This window comes from Microtus oregoni, unplaced genomic scaffold, assembly GCF_018167655.1.
Source record: "Microtus oregoni isolate MIOR12 unplaced genomic scaffold, Mior012 000041F_ref0000270, whole genome shotgun sequence".
Taxonomy (NCBI): domain Eukaryota; kingdom Metazoa; phylum Chordata; class Mammalia; order Rodentia; family Cricetidae; genus Microtus; species Microtus oregoni.
The window spans coordinates 19,409,458-19,430,185 of record NW_024543208.1 but is presented as its reverse complement, the minus strand read 5'-3'; the positions used below and the strand labels follow the sequence as shown (position 1 = coordinate 19,430,185).

At 43.8% G+C, this 20,728-nt stretch overlaps 1 protein-coding gene across 6 annotated transcripts in view; it reads left to right on the top strand.

Moving 5' to 3' along the window:
* Fat1 (FAT atypical cadherin 1) overlaps nucleotides 1-16,453 on the top strand; it is a 120,881-nt gene extending 104,428 nt beyond the window's left edge. For 3 of the 6 annotated variants that reach the window (XM_041632272.1, XM_041632273.1, XM_041632271.1), the window contains 11 exons: nucleotides 269-1,070; nucleotides 1,850-1,981; nucleotides 3,239-3,396; nucleotides 4,072-4,534; nucleotides 5,410-5,563; nucleotides 5,732-5,842; nucleotides 7,458-8,089; nucleotides 8,823-8,960; nucleotides 11,387-11,446; nucleotides 14,040-14,075; nucleotides 15,005-16,453. In XM_041632272.1, the coding sequence (XP_041488206.1) occupies nucleotides 269-1,070; nucleotides 1,850-1,981; nucleotides 3,239-3,396; nucleotides 4,072-4,534; nucleotides 5,410-5,563; nucleotides 5,732-5,842; nucleotides 7,458-8,089; nucleotides 8,823-8,960; nucleotides 11,387-11,446; nucleotides 14,040-14,075; nucleotides 15,005-15,633 (3,315 nt within the window). In that variant the 3' untranslated portion in view covers nucleotides 15,634-16,453. Of the gene's footprint in view, nucleotides 1-268; nucleotides 1,071-1,849; nucleotides 1,982-3,238; nucleotides 3,397-4,071; nucleotides 4,535-5,409; nucleotides 5,564-5,731; nucleotides 5,843-7,457; nucleotides 8,090-8,822; nucleotides 8,961-9,504; nucleotides 9,558-11,386; nucleotides 11,447-14,039; nucleotides 14,076-15,004 lie in introns of all 6 variants that reach the window. The other 3 variants (XM_041632275.1, XM_041632274.1, XR_005972364.1) reach the window with 2 other exon arrangements.
* The last annotated feature ends 4,275 nt before the right edge of the window (nucleotides 16,454-20,728 follow it).

The window sequence follows — 20,728 nt, the reverse complement described above, 5'->3', positions numbered from 1 at the left end:
ACAGCTTCCTTATGTGTTATGGAAAACAAAAGAGAATATAGTTTGTTTTTCCCAATGCACTTTCAGTTTTGGCCTAGTTGCACTTAGGTTACCTTTTCATAGGCAGGCGTGGAACTTCATGTCTGTATGTGTAAGCGACAAAATAGCTGTCCTTTCCTTGGTGGGCTCCTGTTGATAAACAGTTGATAAGTTTGCAGAGCTTAAGCAAAACACCTAGATGTTTATCAAGTAGTTGTGACAAGGACTGAGGCAACTTCTATTTTTGTAGGTGTCTGATAATGGGAAACCTCCACTGTCCTCGCTGACGCACATTGACATTAGGGTTATTGAGGAAAGCATCCACCCTCCTGCCATTTTGCCACTAGAGATTTTCATCACTGCTTTCGGAGAGGAATATTCAGGTGGGGTCATAGGAAAGATCCACGCAACTGACCAGGACGTGTACGACACACTGACGTACAGTCTGGATCCCCACATGGACGGCCTGTTCTCGGTGTCCAGCACGGGGGGCAAGCTGATTGCACACCGAAAACTTGACATTGGCCAGTACATTCTCAACGTCAGCGTGACAGATGGGAAGTTTACCACGGTGGCCGACATCACTGTGCACATCCAGCAAGTGACGCAGGAGATGCTGAACCACACCGTTGCCATTCGCTTCGCCAACCTCACCCCGGAAGAATTCGTTGGCGACTATTGGCGTAACTTCCAGCGGGCTTTGCGGAACATCCTGGGTGTTAGGAAGAACGACATCCAGATAGTTAGCCTGCAGCCCTCCGACCCACACTCGAATCTAGACGTATTGCTCTTTGTTGAGATGTCAGGTAGCACTCAGGTTTCAACAAGACAGCTTCTGCACAAGATTAATTCTTCTGTGACCGACATCGAGGAGATCATTGGTGTGAGGATACTGGACGTGTTCCAGAAGCTGTGCGCAGGGCTGGACTGCCCGTGGAAGTTTTGTGATGAGAAGGTGTCTGTGGATGAAAACATCATGTCGACACATAGCACGGCCAGGCTGAGTTTTGTGACCCCCCGACACCACAGAACAGCTGTGTGTCTCTGCAAAGGTAAGAGCACGCACGTTTGTGGAACTGAGGGTTACAGAATGTTCTCTCTCAGGGGCACTGGAGAGATGGCTCAGAGGACTCCGGTTTGATCTCCAGCACCTGGTAACCCACATCGTCACTCAACCTGTAAAACTCCTGTTCCAGGGATGCCCTCTTCTGGTCTCCATGGGGACCAGGTGCCCAAATATACATGCAGGCGAAGCATCCATATGAAGCATAAATCTAATTAGTCCTAATCAATGAAAACCAGGAGTCAGATATCAGGAATAAGGGCATACTGGGATTAAAGGTGTGTGCCACCACTGCCCAGCTTCTATGGTTAACTAGTGGCTAGCTCTGCCCTCTGATCTCCCGGCAAGCTTTATTTGTCAGAGCACAAACAAAATATCACACATCTATACACATGATAAATAAAATTAAATTAATTTTTAAAAAAAAAAATTAGAAGAAGAGTGTTTCATGGCCGGACCTGGTACTCCCAGTCCTATGATCCCAGCTACTTGGAAGAATTGTTAAGTTCCAAGCCACCCTAGGCTAAATAATCAGTCCAGGTTAGCCTGGGCCACGCAATGATATCTTGTCTCGAAACTGAGAAAAGGGCTGGAGATAAATGTAAGCCAGGTAAGCCGGTGGGAGAGTGCTAAGTCTAGCAGATGGGAGGCTGGAGGTTCAACCCTCCAGGGCCATGACAATAAATAAATAGATCAGTAATGAGCTGCTGCTTCTTTTTATTTATTCCTGTGTTCTCACGTTTCTTCCTCCTGTTTTTCTAAACAAAGATGGGAAATGCCCGCCTGTCCACCATGGGTGTGAAGAAAACCCGTGTCCTGCAGGCTCCGAATGTGTCCCTGACCCCAGGGAGGAGAAGTACAGCTGCGTGTGTCCCGGGGGCGGGCTTGGTAAATGTCCAGGTGAGCGCTCCCGTGACCAGGTGTGCGTTCATTTCAAACCATTGTCACTTGGAACGTTTCCGTGTTTGTTCTCCTGTTTATCGCAGCAAGCTAAGTGCAGAGGTGAATGGAGACTAGAACCCTGAGCTAGCGCTTGGCGCTGAGCCCTTCTCGGTGGCCGTAAAAATCTTCAGAGCTTCGTTTTTCCTTTTTGCTCTCTCTCCAATCCTGATTTCTACCACAGCCCTCAACTTCTTACTTTATTCCCCTGCCTAGCTCTCTAAGGCCATGTTCCCAGCCCGTTATATGTAATCCTCACTTGTTTTAATAGCTGGGTCAGGTCACCATTCTCTCTGGATGGAGGCTGTAATCTGTCTTTCCTGCTAAAAATCTTCTGAAGTTCATCTGTTCATGCTGGGGCTTTCCCTGCTCTGTTTCATCATGTTCTAAAACTAAAATCCACTGTCAAAAATTAAATATATTTTTTAAAAACTTAGGTATACTGTTATATTAGTTTTGAAAAAAAATTGAACTAATAATTCCCATTTTTTTTTCTAGCCATCCATGAAGTTCTCATCTACTTATCTATATTGAAAGCTCTCAATCAAAAGCCATATTTCCTCCTTAGTGGGCCTAGAATACTTACTTAAGTGTCTAACTTCTCTTGCTGCTGAAGGAAGGAATCACTGATAATTAGTTGGTGTTAGCCTTTCCTGTCGTGTGGCTTACCTCTTGGGCTGTCTGTTTCTGAATGTCTATAACTCTTTATGAATTATGAACATTAGCATGCTTCCTATTGCAGTTTACCCTCCCTTCTTGGTATTGGTCTTTGTTTCGTTAAATGTGCCTTTTGTCATTTTGAAGTTGAATTTTTGTTTAGTCAGTTCTGCATAACTTAATTTTCATTTCTGGAGGCTGATACGATTTTCATCTTCCTTGAAATGGGGATTGCTGTGTGTTTTGCTTGACAGGTTTTGCCAAAACACCTCGCGGCTACATCACTATTTTCTGAAATTGCCTCCTAATAACTTCCATAGGACAGTTTTATATTTAGTTCTGTTATTATTTTAAAACTTATTTCTCTGTGATAGAGTGCTGTCATTCTCCTCCACGTGGAAAGTCAGTTGTGCTGTGCTGTCTGGTAAAGCCAATAGATGCTTCCCATTGCTATAATCTTAAATTTAAAAAACAAAAGCCAGCCTCTGGGGAAAGAGCGATCATGCATTAATAATGCGCTAAAGTTCGGTGCTGATAGAATTGTTCTTCTGTAATCCTTAGGGAGTTCATCCATAACCTTTACCGGAAACAGCTTTGTAAAATACCGCCTGACGGAAAATGAAAACAAATTGGAGATGAAACTGACCATGCGGCTAAGAACCTACTCTTCCCATGCAGTGGTGATGTATGCTCGGGGAACCGACTACAGTATCCTGGAGGTGTGTGTTCATACATCCTTCCTCCTCAGGTTGTGCGAGACTATGAATGTAAATTCTATCTTACGTTCTGACTGTTCCATTGAAAACAGAGAAAGAAAGATGGGTTTATTCCATGTCTCAGGGATTCATGGCCTGAATAATTTTTGACACTTGGGTGGGATCAAAAGTTCTTTCTGCCACCCAGTAGCAAAGAAATTTACTTCTGATGTTCTTTAACAAATGTTTTTTTAGACACGTGACAGCCAACACTCAAGTCCCTTATATCTTTCTAATATTACCATAGTGTATAGAGAGATCCTATATGATATTTTGTGTGTATATGTAGGCTGAATGTGTTCAACTGTTAATTATTAATCACTTCCATGTTATAGTGTATAGAGAGATCCTATATGATATTTTGTGTGTATATGTAGGCTGCATGTGTTCAGCTGTTAATTATTAATCACTTCCATGTTATTTTTGGATATGTGATTGGCTTTTGGGAGCCCCCAGAAAATCCATTTATGTCATTTGTATAAATAGATAAATGAGTTTGTGCTCTTTAGCTCCCAGTCACAAGTTTGCCTTGCTTCTCCCCTCATTTGCTAATCATACCCTTCCTATAGAAGGGTTCCTTCACGGACTGCCTTTGAAGACGGTATGTGATTGGTGTGAACGGTATTTATTCTGTTGTAGATCCACGCTGGAAGACTGCAGTACAAATTTGACTGTGGAAGTGGCCCTGGGATTGTCTCTGTTCAAAGCATTCAAGTCAACGACGGGCAGTGGCACGCAGTGTCCCTTGAAGTGGAGGGAAACTATGCTAAATTGGTTCTAGACGAAGTCCACACTGCCTCGGGCACTGCCCCAGGGGCCCTGAAAACCCTGAACCTGGATAACTATGTGTTTTTTGGCGGCCACCTCCGCCAGCAAGGAACAAAGCATGGAAGAAGCTCCCAAATCGCCAATGGTTTCAGGGGCTGCATGGACTCTATTTATTTAAATGGTCAGGAGCTGCCTTTGAATAACAAGCCAAGAGCCTACGCACACATCGAAGAATGGGTGGATTTATCTCACGGGTGCTTATTATCAGCCACAGAAGACTGCTCCAGCAACCCTTGCCAGAATGGAGGCGTGTGCAACCCCTCACCTACTGGAGGTAGGCTCTGTACCGCTATGGTCACCCGGATGCTATGCATGCGTCCATTTCAAAGCAGTTTTCCCAGGTAGCATTGGTGTGCCTCCTTTTACTCGATGACGTCACTTCTTGTGTTCACCACAGATAGTGCAGTCAGAACTAAGCAGCGTGTGTTATAACTTTGGGCCAGTCTGAGGGGCCAGTATTTGTTTACCATGTTCTTTTTCCTCCTGCAGCAGTGTCCAAGGCCAAAGATAAATTAGAGCCGTGTCTAGCCTTTAAGGGAACAGAGACATACTGTCTTGCCGTGTTCCCTAAAGGCATATCATTGGAAATAATACTTGTGGGTATTAACATATCATTGAATGGTATCACTTGTGTGTGTGTTCACCAGGGATCAGTGCATTTGACCCATTAGCCTTGTGAAATTATCATTAATTAAATATAGTCATGAATATTTTATCACGTCTCTGTTGAGCTTATCCAAGATGAATGTGTTAAATTTTAAAATCCAAAATCTAAAATGCTACAAAATCCAGAACTTTCTGGCTGCCAGTATGTTATTCAAATTTCCAGGGTTTGGGGCATTTGGGGGGTATCAGATTTCCAGTTTGGAAATGTTCCACCAGTAAAATCTATAAAAAGTATTCCTGAATGTAAAAACCTCTAAAGTCTGTGTCCTTCCGATCCCGGAATCTTGGATGAGAGATACACAGCCCATGGCAGTAGGAAGACGGCTCCCCATATGGATAGCTCTTCACCCAGAGAGAATGGATATTTTACTGCCTTTCATAGATTTAGGGGGCTGTGTCTTCACTTAACGCAGAGGTAAAAGCACATGAAACCTTTCCTGGTCATCGAGTAACTGGTGTTTTTGTTCTTTCCCCGCTGCGTAGGTTATTACTGCAAGTGCAGTGCCTTGTACGTAGGGGTGTACTGTGAGGTGAGCATTAACCCGTGCTCTTCCAACCCCTGCCTCTATGGTGGCACGTGCATAGTGGACAATGGAGGCTTCGTTTGTCAGTGTCGGGGGCTGTACACCGGCCAGAGGTAGGTTTGTCTTTCTTAACAAATGGTAAAGTCGAATACTTAGAGCATGGGATTCTGCAGAGGAGAAGTCACTGCGTTCTTTACTTGTTGATGCTTTCTGTTTGGTGTCTTTATTTGCGCTGAACTCATGAGGGTGTTTTGTATGTTTTCTTTTTCTTCCTGATTTAGATGTCAGCTTAGTCCCTACTGCAAAGATGAGCCCTGTAAAAATGGTGGAACATGTTTTGACAGTTTGGATGGTGCTGTCTGTCAGTGTGACTCGGGCTTTAGGGGAGAAAGGTAAATGGTTTCTTTCAAGCTTCATACCGGCTATTCCTTTCCGCAGGGTACTGACCATTATTAACACTTCAGCCACTTACATGCCTCTCTTCAGAATGTGTGGTCCTCACTGGTCTTAGGACTTCTAGACCAAAGGAAGTATCAAAAAGATTAATATACAGTTGGAAAACCCTGCTTCTGTCCTATGGTGCTGGTATTTATAAGTCTGTGGGTCTTTGGCAGGGAGCAAATGCTTGTGCACTGGTTACCTGGTTGCGTTGTGTTTTCTAAAGCAGGTACCCGTGACACAGTGCCGTGTATCCTAGATAGAGAAACTTATGACTGTTTCTCCCAGTGTTTTGTTACCAGCATTGATTGATCCAGCATCTAAACCTTCCTGGTTTTTCCTTTGTAACCCCAGTAGACACCTAAGAGGGGTTATGACTTAGATGTTTAGACATTTAGAGTTCACGAAAGACTATGCACCTATATATCTTAGGGAAAAGTGTACCAGAACCTCTACTCGCAGATGCAGCTTTGTATTTGGCAAGTCATTTGTCAATCCTCTTTTTAAAAGTTAGTGGAGTCGGGCACGGTGGCATACTCTTTTAATCCCAGCACTCAGTAGACAGAAGCAGGTGAATCCCTGTGGTCTAAGTAGTGAGTTCTGGCTTAGCCAGGGTTGTGTAGTAAGACCGTGTCTCAGCAACAGCGGAGAGCTCCTGAGGACACGTAATTTTACGTGCCTAGGACAGAAGATTGAGATAAGTGTCCTTCAGCTTCATTACGCTGTGAGTGCATGGCCTGCCTGGAGTGATTCTCTATCACTATCCTGCGGTCATTCGCGTCCTGAATTTTGCCTCTAGTTATGCGGCCCCAGTTCATTAGCTGATTTTTTTCCCCAACCCTGATCAATAAATATTCCTCTATATTTGACAAAAATATGCCAGTATTCAGAGTTTTTATTCTAGTTGCCCATGATTTTCCAATAGGTTTTTTTTCCCCAAATGAGAAAGCCCTCTAGGCGTGAGGAGCAGAGACGCACCACAGTCCTGCATGTCCCAGTTTAGAAAAGCAGAAGGGACGGTTTGTGGTCTGTTCCGTGAGGGTGACATGCCCAGGAAGACAATTCTGGAAGACGTAACATTTTAAAATGGGAAGTGTGTGTTCTACCCCCTCCGAGGTCCCACAGCGCTCTCACAGTCCCAGACAGGACCGTTTTCACTGAATCCCCTCTGGCCCACGAGAACAGTTTGCAGCACACACTCCTTATGACAATGCACCTCATCGTCCCCATTTCTGAACGGTAGACTGACTGTCAGACCTTGAAACAGCTGAGGTTTTAGCCGTTGAATTGATTTAGTAATCTGTTAACTCTGGAGAAATGTAGGTAGACATTGCTTGGTATGATTACCCCTCCACTATCCATGCAGTGTATGAGCGAATGACCGAGTATTCTACAAAAGGCCCAGCCTTTGCTCTACTATTTTTTGTTGTTTTCTGATTGTTTTACCATTCACTTTGTTTTGGCATCTCTTCTGAAGGAGGGGTGTTACTTCGTGTTCATTCTGACGGATGATGGGACTGGCGTGGTCTGATACCTGTTACAGCGATCTCTCACTCTTCTCCCTGGCAGATGTCAGAGTGACATCGATGAATGCGCTGGGAACCCCTGTCGGAACGGCGCCCTTTGTGAGAACACCTATGGCTCCTATCAGTGTAACTGCAGCCACGAGTACAGAGGGAAGCACTGTGAGGACGCCACTCCCAACCTGTACGTGTCCACGCCCTGGAACATTGGCCTGGCTGAAGGGATAGGAATTATTGTGTTCATAGCCGGGATCTTCCTGCTGGTGGTGGTGTTCGTCCTCTGCCGGAAGATGATCAGTCGGAAAAAGAAACCCCAGGCTGAACCGGAAGACAAACGTTTGGGGCCAACCACGGCTTTCTTACAGAGACCTTATTTCGATTCTAAGCTGAACAAGAACATTTACTCCGACATACCACCCCAGGTGCCTGTCCGCCCCATCTCCTACACTCCGAGCATTCCAAGTGACTCTAGAAACAATCTTGACCGCAATTCTTTCGAAGGCTCCGCCATCCCAGAGCATCCAGAATTCAGTACTTTCAACCCCGAGTCTATGCACGGACACAGGAAAGCTGTGGCCGTGTGCAGCGTAGCTCCAAACTTACCTCCACCACCACCTTCCAACTCCCCGTCGGACAGTGACTCCATACAGAAGCCTAGCTGGGACTTTGACTATGACGGTAAGAACACGTTTTCCACCTCTCCAGGGCCACTGGGATGGCACTGGGGCGGCTGGCTCAGCTGTATTTATGGGGCTGGCGGTAATGTTTTCCAACCTGAAATGGTGACGAAAACTCAATTGGATATTCCCATTCCTAGCTGGGCCTGGGAGCTTGGAGTTTTCTTAGTAAATTAGATCTAATCGTGCTCTAAGTGATATTCTGGAAGGATCATTTCAGTTTTGTAAACAGTACACATTCTCAACTATGATTTGGGGTGTTTGATTATAACAAGAAGTAATGGGTAGGCTATGCTAATTAATTTTTATTAATAGCTTTTAGTTAATTATTTGTTCACTTATATACTTACTATATTTATAATTATTATATATTGTGTCATTCCTACACTAATTAATTTTTTATTACAGCCAGACAAGGTAGTTGAGTTTCCTGTGAGTGGTGTTTGTCATAGTGGCTTAGCACATACCTGAAGCTTTAGAAAAAGCCGGCTATATATGCTATTTTAGGATGAATTTTGGTTCAACACCTCTTCACAGGCTTCTTTATGGAGAAATTCTAATTTGTTGAGTCTTTTGAGAATATCTGTAGGCCTTTTTATTGTTTCGTCTCTGGGATGCTTCCTTAGCTCTCTCACCTCCGTTCCATAGCTCAGGCACTAAGCTCAGCTGGGTACTAGCTTATAGACTATGAACCCAAGGGAACTCACTGCTCACCTGCCCTGCCTTCCTTTCAGCCAAAGTGGTGGATCTCGATCCTTGTCTTTCCAAGAAGCCCCTGGAGGAAAAGCCCTCCCAGCCCTACAGTGCCCGGGAGAGCCTGTCCGAGGTGCAGTCCCTTAGCTCCTTCCAGTCAGAGTCCTGTGACGACAACGGTGAGTGTCGGGGTGATGTGCTATGGCCACTTGGAAAATGTGTTCATGTTCGTGGTGTTCTGTAGTGATGTAGGTGGACCGGGTTCCCTGATTAAGTAGGAAAATGTCCCGTTTCCCTTGGCGTAAATGTATACTACGGTATAAGTGCTTACGTGAACTTGTGCCAGGGAAAATATTGAAAGATAGTTCAGTCATAGGGTACTTGCCTAGCGTAGACAGGGGCCTGGGTTCAGTCCCTAGCATTGCAAAACAAAACGGTGTTCTTACTGAAATGCTATTTTAACTATAACAATAGGAAAGAAAAAATAGTTAATTTCAACTGTTTGGCTGTTCTTGTGTTATTTGTACTTTTTTGTGCATAGCAGTGTTACAAAAGCTTTGATTTTTTTTTTGTTTGTTGTTTTTGTTTTTGTTTCTGACCTTGCAATGCACACACACATATGTGCACCCTCTGATGTGTAGAAGTCTGAAATGTTCACTTTCCATCACACCTTTGGTATTACAAGGTTTTATTTGTCTCCTCCCCACCCCACTGCTGCCCCAGCTCCCATTTGGATCAGAGCACACTGACTGAGAGCAGAGTGTAAGAGATGGCTAGTAAGTTGGATTATATTTCTAATGAAGAAGGCTTGCAGTGGGATCTAGGACACCAGCTGTGTTTGTCTGGTTTCCCCAGGATGCATCGTACTGACATAGACAGCCTCGCTGTATCAGCACACGTACGGGAAATGATCATCAGTACTGTGATAGTGATTGTCTCCTGGAAAAGATTGAATCTCAGAATTGTATGCTCAATTTTAATTTATGCAATGTGTTTACATATTAAGGATATGTTAACATTGTAAAGAAGAGATTTGCTAATAACTATCAGTTTCAAAATAACATAACATAGTCCAAAATAACAATAGTCCGTCATCAGAGCAGTATAATTTATAGTGAATCGCATCTCTGGGTCTCTGGGTCTGCTTGTCTATAGAACTTTGCAACGCCCTTTTCTCGTTAAAGGTGAATGTATTCTATTTCCTGAAGATTTCAAGCATGTTTTAGCATTTAAAGCATATCCTTGTTTACTCCTGAGTGGAGAATATAGATGTATTGTTGGTTATTAAACCATTAAGAACAAAACAGAATTATTTCTCCCATTAGTTTCAGTTTTCATAAGTTTGTACTGCCAACTTATATGATTTAGACTTTGGCCCCTAAATGCCATTCAAAAATACTTTTGAGAATTGTCAGTATTTTCTTTCTTTTTTTCTTTTAAACCTCACTCTTAACAATATTCAGATGCTTTTTGCAAAGTCACTGCCAGATTAGTTATAAAAGTTTTTAGGTGAAGCAGTGTGGGGAAGGTCTGCACAGGACCGTTGGTGGTTTGATCGTGGCATTCATTGTCAGCCACCAAGTTCAAGTTTGTGCCGAGTGTGCACTTGACGCTTCGTCAGTAGTTTTCTCAACCACGGAAGTAGTTAGCGTATGCTTAGCAGCCCAAGAGATCACAAGTAGTTCTTGTGTGGTTCTGTAGTATACGAGTCCACTGTGTCTCGGGGCTGGAGGCAGGTGTCAGTAGAGCTGCATCTCTGCAAGCTCTCTGCTCCCTTATTCTCCAGTGCCTAGCAGTCGTTCACCTTCTTACTAATTCAGGCTCTTAGCTTTCACAGTTCACTTTGCTCCCCATTCAGTACCTGTAGTAAAAATGCCAAGTTGTACCCACAGCTGGGATGGCTCTCTTTTACAAGCCTGTCCAGTCCACTCAGCCCACCCACCTCCTCTTCATATGAGCCTTAATGACAGCAGGACGGTTTTGTTTGTTTTTCATGTATTAGGTAAAACAGTCATTAGATCCCGGGATTAGAACGTACCAACTGTTTACATGCACATTTATGCTGACGTTGGTACTTTAAGCTAATCTTACACAAATGCAGAAGATGTCTATACAGTATCTGTGAGACAAGAAATACACTCTAAGCAAAAGGGACGCAACCAGTTTATGTTGTAGTTATGTTATATTTTTGTTGCACATGTATCTCCCTAGATTTCCTTATTCTCAGGCAATATGCTAGTTCTTTGAATGTGTAATCGTTTGTTCAGGAGATGTAGATCTGAATTGTTTTCTTCCCTGATATAACCCATAATTATAACTGTAGGACATACTTAGCCGAAGCTTTTCCTCTAACATCCACTAAAACATAGCTGATTCATGCACTTGATTGATAGTAACTAGCCTGTATACAGCTGATTAGAAATGTCCTGAGACCCGTAACTAGTGGGGGAGTGCAGGGGTCGTGCATAATTGCCTAATGGTATCAAAGCATTGTACATTTTTAAATTAGGGGATAAATTGCATTAAATTAAGAAATTTTATTTATCACACTGTTTTCTACTAAATAAGGATTTTCCTAATTGCTCTTTTTGTGCCTTTTTCCAAGCTTCCATAGTGACTGTAATACACCTTGTCAACCCTGTCGTTGACATGGTGAATAAAGAAGGTATAAGTGCTCATGTTTTGTGTTTGTGCTTCCAGGTGACTGTCAGTGGGGTGACGTGTTTCTGCCTATTGTCCTGTTATTAAAGTAGTGCATATTTTGGGGAGGTTTGGTGACTTTCCTTTGGGGGAAATGTGTGTTCACAGTGTGAGTGCATATAAAAACATTTGCATGTCTTTTCGTTACTTGTTTTTTAAGTATTGTGGACGGCTGCTGAAAACATGGAGGCTAGTTCCAGTTACGCTCAGACTGCGTAGGTCCGTGTTGGGCCCGAGAACTTTCATTTTTAATCAGTTTACATTTGGCTTGGGTCTAGAAATATCCTGATGTAGAAATCATCCCTTGGGAAATGCTTGCGTAGACCATCAAGAGCCTGCAGTTGCGCACATACTCACACACGTATTCACACACACACGCGCGCGCACACACACATAGATGCACACACACGCGCACACACACATGCACACACACACAGAGACAGACAGAAAAAGACATGCAATACTCAAGCATCTCTAGCAGTGAACACACAGATTCTTCCACAAGACCACAGCTGCAGATGCCTTTTAGGTGGAAGAGGCAAGGTTTCCTGCTGGATTTGGAGAGAGAGGAGCAGGGCCAGTGTTTCATGTCAAAGGTTACAGTTACCAAGGGTACTGAATTTCCCTTAAAAGTACTGTGTTTTCACTTTGTAAGTCAGAACGTTATCTGTATTTTGTCTACCCAATTTTAGTTGAAACATGATGACATTCCAATACGTCAAATATTTATAGTTTAAAGAAGCAGAAGATTTTAAAAAATTTAAGCAGTCTCTTCCATGTAATTTCTACTGTTTTTCTTATCTAAAGTGAATTTAAAGTTGAGAACTCACATAAGTGTAAAGGGTTATCAAGTGCCTCCTCTATAACAAAGGCTGCCAGTCCTCACCTACAGAGAAACGTACTACATTATAGCAAACAACTCCATAGATACTTTTCCTGAATGCCCACTTTATTCATATTTTTGAAACCTCTGTCTTTTCCACTTTTGTTTACACTCTACCAGAGAGGTCAGTTAACTACTAACTTGCTAAAATTAGTCCACTGTCTGGGTTTTCAAGGACACTGTGCAGTGCACAGAGAGAGTTAGGGACACTGTGCAGTGCACAGAGAGCGTTGGGGACCCTGTACAGTGCACAGAGTGTGTTAGGGACACTATGCAGTGCACAGAGAACATTAGGGACACTATGCAGTGCACAGAGAGCATTAGGAACACTATGCACTGCACAGAGAACATTAGAGACACTATGCAGTGCACCGAGAGCATTAGGGACACTATGCAGTGCACAGAGAGCATTAGGGACACTATGCACTGCACAGAGAGCATTAGGGACACTATGCACTGCACAGAGAGCATTAGGGACACTATGCAGTACACAGAGAGCATTAGGGACACTGGAGTGCACAGAGAGCATTAGGGACACTGTGCAGTGCACAGAAAGCATTAGGGACACTGTGGAGTGCACAGAGAGCATTAGGGACACTGTGGAGTGCACCGAGAGCATTAGGGACACTATGCAGTGCACAGAGAGCATTAGGGACACTATGCACTGCACAGAGAGCATTAGAGACACTGTGGAGTGCACAGAGAGCATTAGGGACACTATGCAGTGCACAGAGAGCATTAGGGACACTGTGGAGTGCACAGAGAGCATTAGGGACACTGTGCAGTGCACAGAGAGCGTTAGGGACACTATGCAGTGCACAGAGAGCGTTAGGGACACTGTGGAGTGCACAGAGAGCGTTAGTCCTGTGTAGAGCAGGCAGCTACAATTCTGCCATGACGACTGTTCTCACAGTGATGATGACGACCTTACCTAAAGGGCCCTGTTTGACCCACATTGTCTTCATTCTACCATAATCTGTAAGGTTTTCACCTCATTTCATAGAGGAAATCAATCTAAAGCTTCCCTAGGCTAAACATTCCATGGTCTTGAGATTTTCTACCTGCTTCTGTGGACTTGGGGCCAGAGTTCTGTGGGTAGTGCAATCAATGGGACAGAGACAGGAGCTACAGATTTGGTGGGAAGGAGCCAAGCAATAAATGCAGCTAATGAAGGAAAAGGTTGGCAGTATAAATATAAAATCACATTGAGAGGTGCATAAGGTCTTGGGAGGTGGCCGGCGTCCGGTTGGTTCTGAGCATGTAACATCAGTTTCTCTGAACTTGGACTTTGGAAGCATGTATGTGCACACTGTGAGGCGCCATGTGTTTTTAGATGATCACTTAAGCAACCAATCAAACAGTATCAATACATTGCACTGGTGCCTGCAGCTTATCATTTTTTTAGGAAAATTCCCCTTCCAGGGTTCATAGCAAAGTTTCTAGTATACCCTTGCTTGTCTTCTTTTTTCGTTTCCACGTCCCGTTGGGTTTGGGCAACATGAGTTTCTCATCCGCGCTCACTAGAGAGCATGAGGTGAAGACAGTGTGTCTGTCTGGCTGGGTCTTTACAAACTCGTTATATCATACCATGTGCTTATGATCTGTGTTGCCATTTCTGCCATCTATCTGTTTTAATTATCAATGTTTTCTTTTCTTTCTACTCTGCCACCAAAAGAATCTTTGGCTGCTCCTGACCTCAGCAAACCAAGAGGTGACTTATGCATGCCAGCTGTGCATTGGTGACCACTAAAAACCTTCGGGAAAGACTGACCCGATGCCGACTTGCTTCACTGGGGTGCTTGGTGCTACAGCAGTATTTAGGGCCATGGTTGGGCACTGCCGTGTAAGATGGATGGGTCGTCTAACCTTCTCTCAGCTGTCGAAGATTTTTTAAACCCTAAAAAGAGTAAAAGAAAAACACCTACCCTTAAGTTAGGACTTGGTTTTCTTTTCTTTCTTTTTTTTTTTTAAGATATTTTCATACTGTCCAGAAAGACCCTTAGTCCTTTTAAATATAACCAAGATTTATTGGTATAGCCTGTTGCAAACTGTTGTTTTAACTCTTACTTGGTTTTATTTTGTTTGATTTAGGGATATAGTCTCTATTAAAATAGCTCATCATGGTTACTAAAAATAAAACTATAACTGTTACCTTTACTACTGAGTTTTAAAAGGCTATTTATATTATTTTTAGATTTGCCTTAATTAGTATTTTTGGGATGACAGGCAACACAGAGCCCAGTAATATTTGAAATTTCCCCTACTAGAGAGAGACCTTGGCTTCGAATGCTTCTTACTAACTTACTATACTACCTTCGTATCGAGCAGGGCCAGCAATGACAGGAGGGAAGCTGAAGAGTGGTTGGGATCGGTTGTAGAAATGCATGTGTCTTAAATGGTAGAGCTGCTTCTGTTGGAACTCTGTTGCCTTGAATGTCAGATGTGGACTAAACCGTTCCGGGAAGAGAGTCCGGATGTTGGGGCTGGGCTGTGTCTTCAAGGCAAAGGGTTTGCAGAGCCATGCGCTTGGAATGGAATGAATGCACAAACTGTGTCTTGCCTATGATACACTGAGCTCTTTCCCCAGGGCACAGAAGCTGAAAGAAACAAACTGAAAATATCTTTTTCTTTTCTACCAAGGGTACCACTGGGATACATCAGACTGGATGCCGAGTGTTCCCCTGCCGGACATCCAAGAGTTCCCCAATTACGAGGTTATTGATGAGCACACCCCCCTCTACTCGGCAGATCCCAATGCCATTGATACTGACTATTACCCTGGAGGCTATGACATTGAAAGTGACTTTCCACCCCCACCAGAGGACTTCCCCGCGCCTGATGAACTGCCACCATTGCCTCCAGAATTCAGCGACCAGTTCGAGTCCATACACCCTCCGAGAGACATGCCTGCTGCAGGGAGCTTGGGATCATCCTCCCGAGGTCGGCAGAGGTTCAACCTGAATCAATACCTGCCCAATTTCTACCCTGTCGATATGTCTGAACCTCAGAAACAAGGCCCTGGGGAGAACAGTCCGCGTAGAGAACCCTTTGCCCCCTACCCTCCAGGGTATCCAAGAAACTTGGAAGCCCCCACCATAGAAAACATGCCCATGTCTGTGTACCCCTCCACAGCTTCCTGCTCTGACGTGTCAGCGTGCTGTGAAGTGGAGTCTGAGGTCATGATGAGTGACTACGAGAGCGGGGACGAGGGCCACTTTGACGAGGTTACAATCCCTCCGCTCGATGCCCAACAGCACACACAAGTGTGACGCTCAGACTCCTCCCCAAAGTGCCTGGACTTTTAACGAACCTAGAGACAGTATCAATGATCTCCGCATTGTTCTTTGCAGCGGTCTGACGGGCTTCTCAGCGAGCTGCAGCGGGCATGGCTGCACGGAACCACACACCTCTTGACATGTTAGCCATTTCCAGTGTCCTAACCGGTTGACTGTCATCGATAGGGTTTTCATTGCCTGTGCCATTTCTGAGAATCTTTTTCATATTTAGATGTGTCTCTGTTAAAATAATGAAACAGAAATCAGTCCTGTCACCCTGTTAGCATGATCCATGTATTTATATAGATTCGATTATTTTAATTTTGCTTTTTTGTGTGTGTGTGTAAATTTTATGTACAGATTTGATTTTTTTTTTCATAGTTTTAACTACGTTTTCAGGATGCCTTGTGCATTTGTTTTCCTCTAGATCTGGGTGGTGTTAGCGTTGTCCGTCACCTAGAACCCTGATTTTTCTAATGTAACCAGGGTTTCACTCTGTTCCTTCCTACTGATGTGTGACATCTCATCAACACATCTCAGTCCGGTCATTTATTTCTAGCTGTACATATAGGGTGAGGAAGACCTGTTACTGGACATGTCTTAAATGGGTTGCTGTATTAAGATTATAAACATTTTTCATTATTGGAAAGTGTAAAGGGGACCTTCTGCATACCTGTTTAGAACCAAAACCACCACGACACAGTTTTTATAGTGTCTGTATATTTGTGATGCAATGGTCTTGTAAAGGTTTTTACTGAAAACTATCATTAGCCAGCCTTTCTTACTGACAATAAATTATTAATAAAATACTTTAGCTTTACTGCCTGGTTTTCTTCTGCATTTCTATTGTTGTTCGTGATTCGCCTGGTAAATTGGAATAGAGGAATCCATACAGATGTGAAGTCTCTTTCCAGTGGACGAGCCAGGCCAGGCCATACTTATGTATGTAGCCACTAGGTGTCAGTATATGGCTAGAAAAATCTTTTTTAAAGAGCCTCTTCCTGTTCTTAAGCCCTCCTATCCCAGCTTCCCTGCTGCTGAGATTATAGTTGCCTACAAACATGCCCAGTTACAAAACACATCTATTATAATTATATATATATATATGTATACACATACATACATACATATACACAAATATATGTATATATAGATGTGTGTTATATATTCATATATATCTTATCCAAAATTTCCTCTTAACACATTTTAATTAATACTTTCACTAGTCATAATTTGAAAATCTTCTGCCAAGGTCATACATCTGTAGCAGGCTTTCTTGGCCCACCAGCTTCCAAATCATGACAAAGAGACTGTTTTAGTTACAAGTTCTTGGCTTTATGCTTGTCCCACTAGCTCTTATAACTTAATCTAGCCTGTTTCTCTTCATCTGTTTTGCGTCAGGACTTTTTGCCTTTCTTTGATTCTGTATGTCCAAATTTTCCTGCTTTTTTCATGTCTAGCTGACTGACCCTGGGCGTCTCCCTCCCTCCATCCCTCACCCCCCCCCTTACCTTTTCTTTTTTTAATTTACTTATTTATTAAAGATTTCTGTCTCTTCCCAGCCACCGCCTCCCATTTCCCTCCCCCTCCTCTAATTAAGTCCCCCCCCCCCTCAGCCCGAAAAGCAATCAGGGTTCAATGTCCTGTGGGAAGTCCAAGGAACCCCCCACCTCCATCCAGGCCTAGTAAGTTGAGCATCCAAACTGCCTAGGCTCCCACAAAGCCAGTACGTGCAGTAGGATCAGAAACCCAGTGCCATTGTTCTTGAGTTCTCAGTAGTCCTCATTGTCCGTTATGTTCAGAGAGTCCGGTTTTATCCCAGGCATTTCCAGACCCAGGCCAGCTGGTCTTGGTGAGTTCCCAGTAGAACATCCCCATTGTCTCAGTGTGTGGGTGCACCCCTCATGGTCCTGAGTTCCTTGCTCGTGCTCTCTCTCCTTCTGCTCCTGATTTGGACCTTGAGAATTCAGTCCTGTGCTCCAATGTGGGTCTCATTCTGCCCCTACTTATTCTCTTTGCCCACCAGCCCTGCCTGTCCCTCAACTGCCTAGCTTTTGGCTGTTCAGCTTTTCATTAGACCAATCAGGTGCCTTAGGCAGGCCAGGTGAAACAGATGCAACACATCTTTACATGGCATAAACAAATGTAACACCTTCACATTGTTAATAATATTCCACAACATAAAGTCACTTTCGGAGCATTTTCCTCACTGTTGTCAAACACTCACACTTTTGTATGATTTAATATGAAATCTAAACATCTTTCCTGCTTATCTTTATATTGTTAAGAATCCATCCGTCCAACAGGTAGTTATAGAATTACATGCTAGCCAGTGTGCTTGCTTACATACAATGCAGATTGACAAAATCCTCTGTTTTGGGGGACTTGCCTTACTGTGGGTCGAGTGACGACACACCAGATTAGTGTAAAGTTGAGTACTGAGTAGCGTGAATGAAGGAAGCAGACTGTGATTTGGAAAATGACATGTCCGAGGGAGGGAGAGCCCTGGCCTTACAAGGAGGCAAGCTGTCATTTGAATGAAATCCCATGGGTGAGGTCAATGAATGCCCGAGGAAAAGCGCTCCAGGTGGAGAAGCTTGCTTGTCAAACGCAGTGAGGCTGGAGAAAAGGAGCTCCAGTGGGAGGCAGAACCCCATCCCTCCACCGCTACAGCCCTTTAGCATTCGTGCCTTCATGGAGTGCCAAGCTGTCTGGGGTTGTGGACCACGGATCCAAGACACTGCCCTTCTGTACTCTTTCACAAGGTTATTCGTGGCGATACCTGGTTTACCTCCACTCGTGCCTTCAATAGGCAGGGTAGGAATGGACGAGTGGAAACCTTGTCAGCATTTTATAAAGATTATGAGTAAAGTCAGCCCATTTAAAAGCTGTCATTCCATAATTAATATTTTTTTTAGTTTACAAAAACAATGATTTTGTATATATTCGGAATCAGCCCAGCATCCACAAGCAGTTGTCATTTCGTGTGTGTGCTTAGTTAACGTTGGGTGCAGCACTTAAGTGTGATAACACCTGGATTGGTACTTGTACCAGGCGTTGCATCCTGCTTGCTCACTTCAACAAGTGAGAGCATTTTTCAAATACTGTCTTAAGGAGCTGCAAAGTAGCTCTTTGCCGAAAGTCGGCCGCGCACCCGTCTGCTGCTTTTTAAGACATTTTTTCCTTTCTCTATTGCGCATTCCGGCATTGACAACTTTAAATATTACTTTTGCTTCTCTTCGAGGAATGTAGATCATCTGTTCCTAGAGCATTGCTTATACCATGGAGCTGGAATTCCAACCGTGTGAAGCTTTGACGCTTGGCGCTGTGTGAATTCTTTCTCCCTTTGCATTGAGAGAGCAGCCCAGTGGGGCCAGCAGGGCAATATCTCTGCAATAGACTTTAGCCAAGAACTCAGGACGATCCTACTCTGTTCTCCTATTGAAAAAAAAAAATCAGGAGCATTTATTTCAATGAAAATTAAATCTAGATAGAAAATGAGCCATTTTTGTGACATTCGCTTGAATTTTGATTCAATTTGCAGGAACTTGCATGAAGGTAAGTTTGGGGTCTGTCACCCATGAGACCTCGCAGTGAACTATCTTGACCCTCCACTCCATGTGGTTTGAGTTAACAATACGCTATGGATTACAGTCTCTACCTTGTCTTGCCGGCATTGGGAATATTCTGCCTGAATTCAGGCTACTACCGAGGCTCACTCTGAAGGTCACGGTGGACTGTTTTCTCTATTGCCAGTTCCTTCTGTGTACTTTCTGATTGCTCTTCAGCAGAGACATTAGGTTCAATTTCAATTAGTGCGCCAGCTGAGGGGAGAGTTGTTTGTCAGAATTTAATTTTCTCAGTGGCTGTTTACAGCCTCGGCTGTGAAGGGAATGAACTGCTCGAAGAGAATGCAAATGGAAAGCTTGCTTTTTCTTTTCACCCAAGAAAATCCCAACCCTTATGAACGCTTAGGAACTTAATGCCCTTGTTGTGCTGGGTGGACATGTAGGAGGCCACCTTTCCAAATGATACTAAACCCTGGAGGAAAAGAACATGATATGTTTCAATGAAAATGCCATCAGGCCAAATAGATCCTGCAAAGAGCTAATAGTGTAGGTGTACGTGGAAGAGATGATTAATAGGAGCTCTTTCTACGTCGTAGCCATTATCCAATTATCTCAAGGGGTAAGATGAAATTGTCAAAATACCTAATGACTATCGCTTCAATTCATTTTCATGTGTATGGGGCCTCACCAATTGTTATGATGCAAGAATGCACCTCTCCTGAGCATGTGTTGACCTGCAGTCAGACACATGCGAGCTCGGTTCTTTTTCAAATTCATGCTTGTTAACCTCCTGCCAGTGAGGGCTGCGGCTACATAGTTACACGTTGTTCTAGTTCCGTGATTGCTGTTTATATTTTTTGTCTCAAATGGGAGTCTTATATTCTTTTTCTAATTGTAGATATTAAACATGCATCATGTTTTGATACAGTTAAATGATTAATTAGTAGTCAAGCAAATTCATATTTATTCTATCATCTCACAGATGTCACTAGTGTGTGTGTTTGTGTGTGTGTGTGTGTGTGTGTGTGCGTGCACGCGCGCGCATGCGTACTCACATGTGAAAAGTACTGGAAACCTAGGCATGGTAGCACAGGACTGTAATGTAAACTCCTTGAGAGGTAGAGGCAGGAGAATCATGAACTCCAGGCCAGTTTGGGCTACATAGCAAGAAAAAGTCGATAAAGACCACAGAGTGAGACCTCTGGGCCTTGCTCGCATGAACCATGGAGGTGAGGCTGTCCGGCTCCTGCTTTGGAATGTTCCCGGATGCTCACAGCTTCTGGGAGGTGGAAAGGGAGTGGATTCACTGTGGGAACTCCATGGGTATTATCTCTCAATTGTCTGTAAACTGCAAAAGTTTGCACCTGGTCAGCTCCATTTATTGGCGCTCCCTCCCCGGCACAGCCACACACAGAGACATTTCTCCTGCTTTCTTCCTGGCAAAGCCCCTCATCTTCACAGACACACTTCCTGGGTTAGTAAGGCTGTGACTTACTGAAATTTCCCGGATGTGCTCAGGA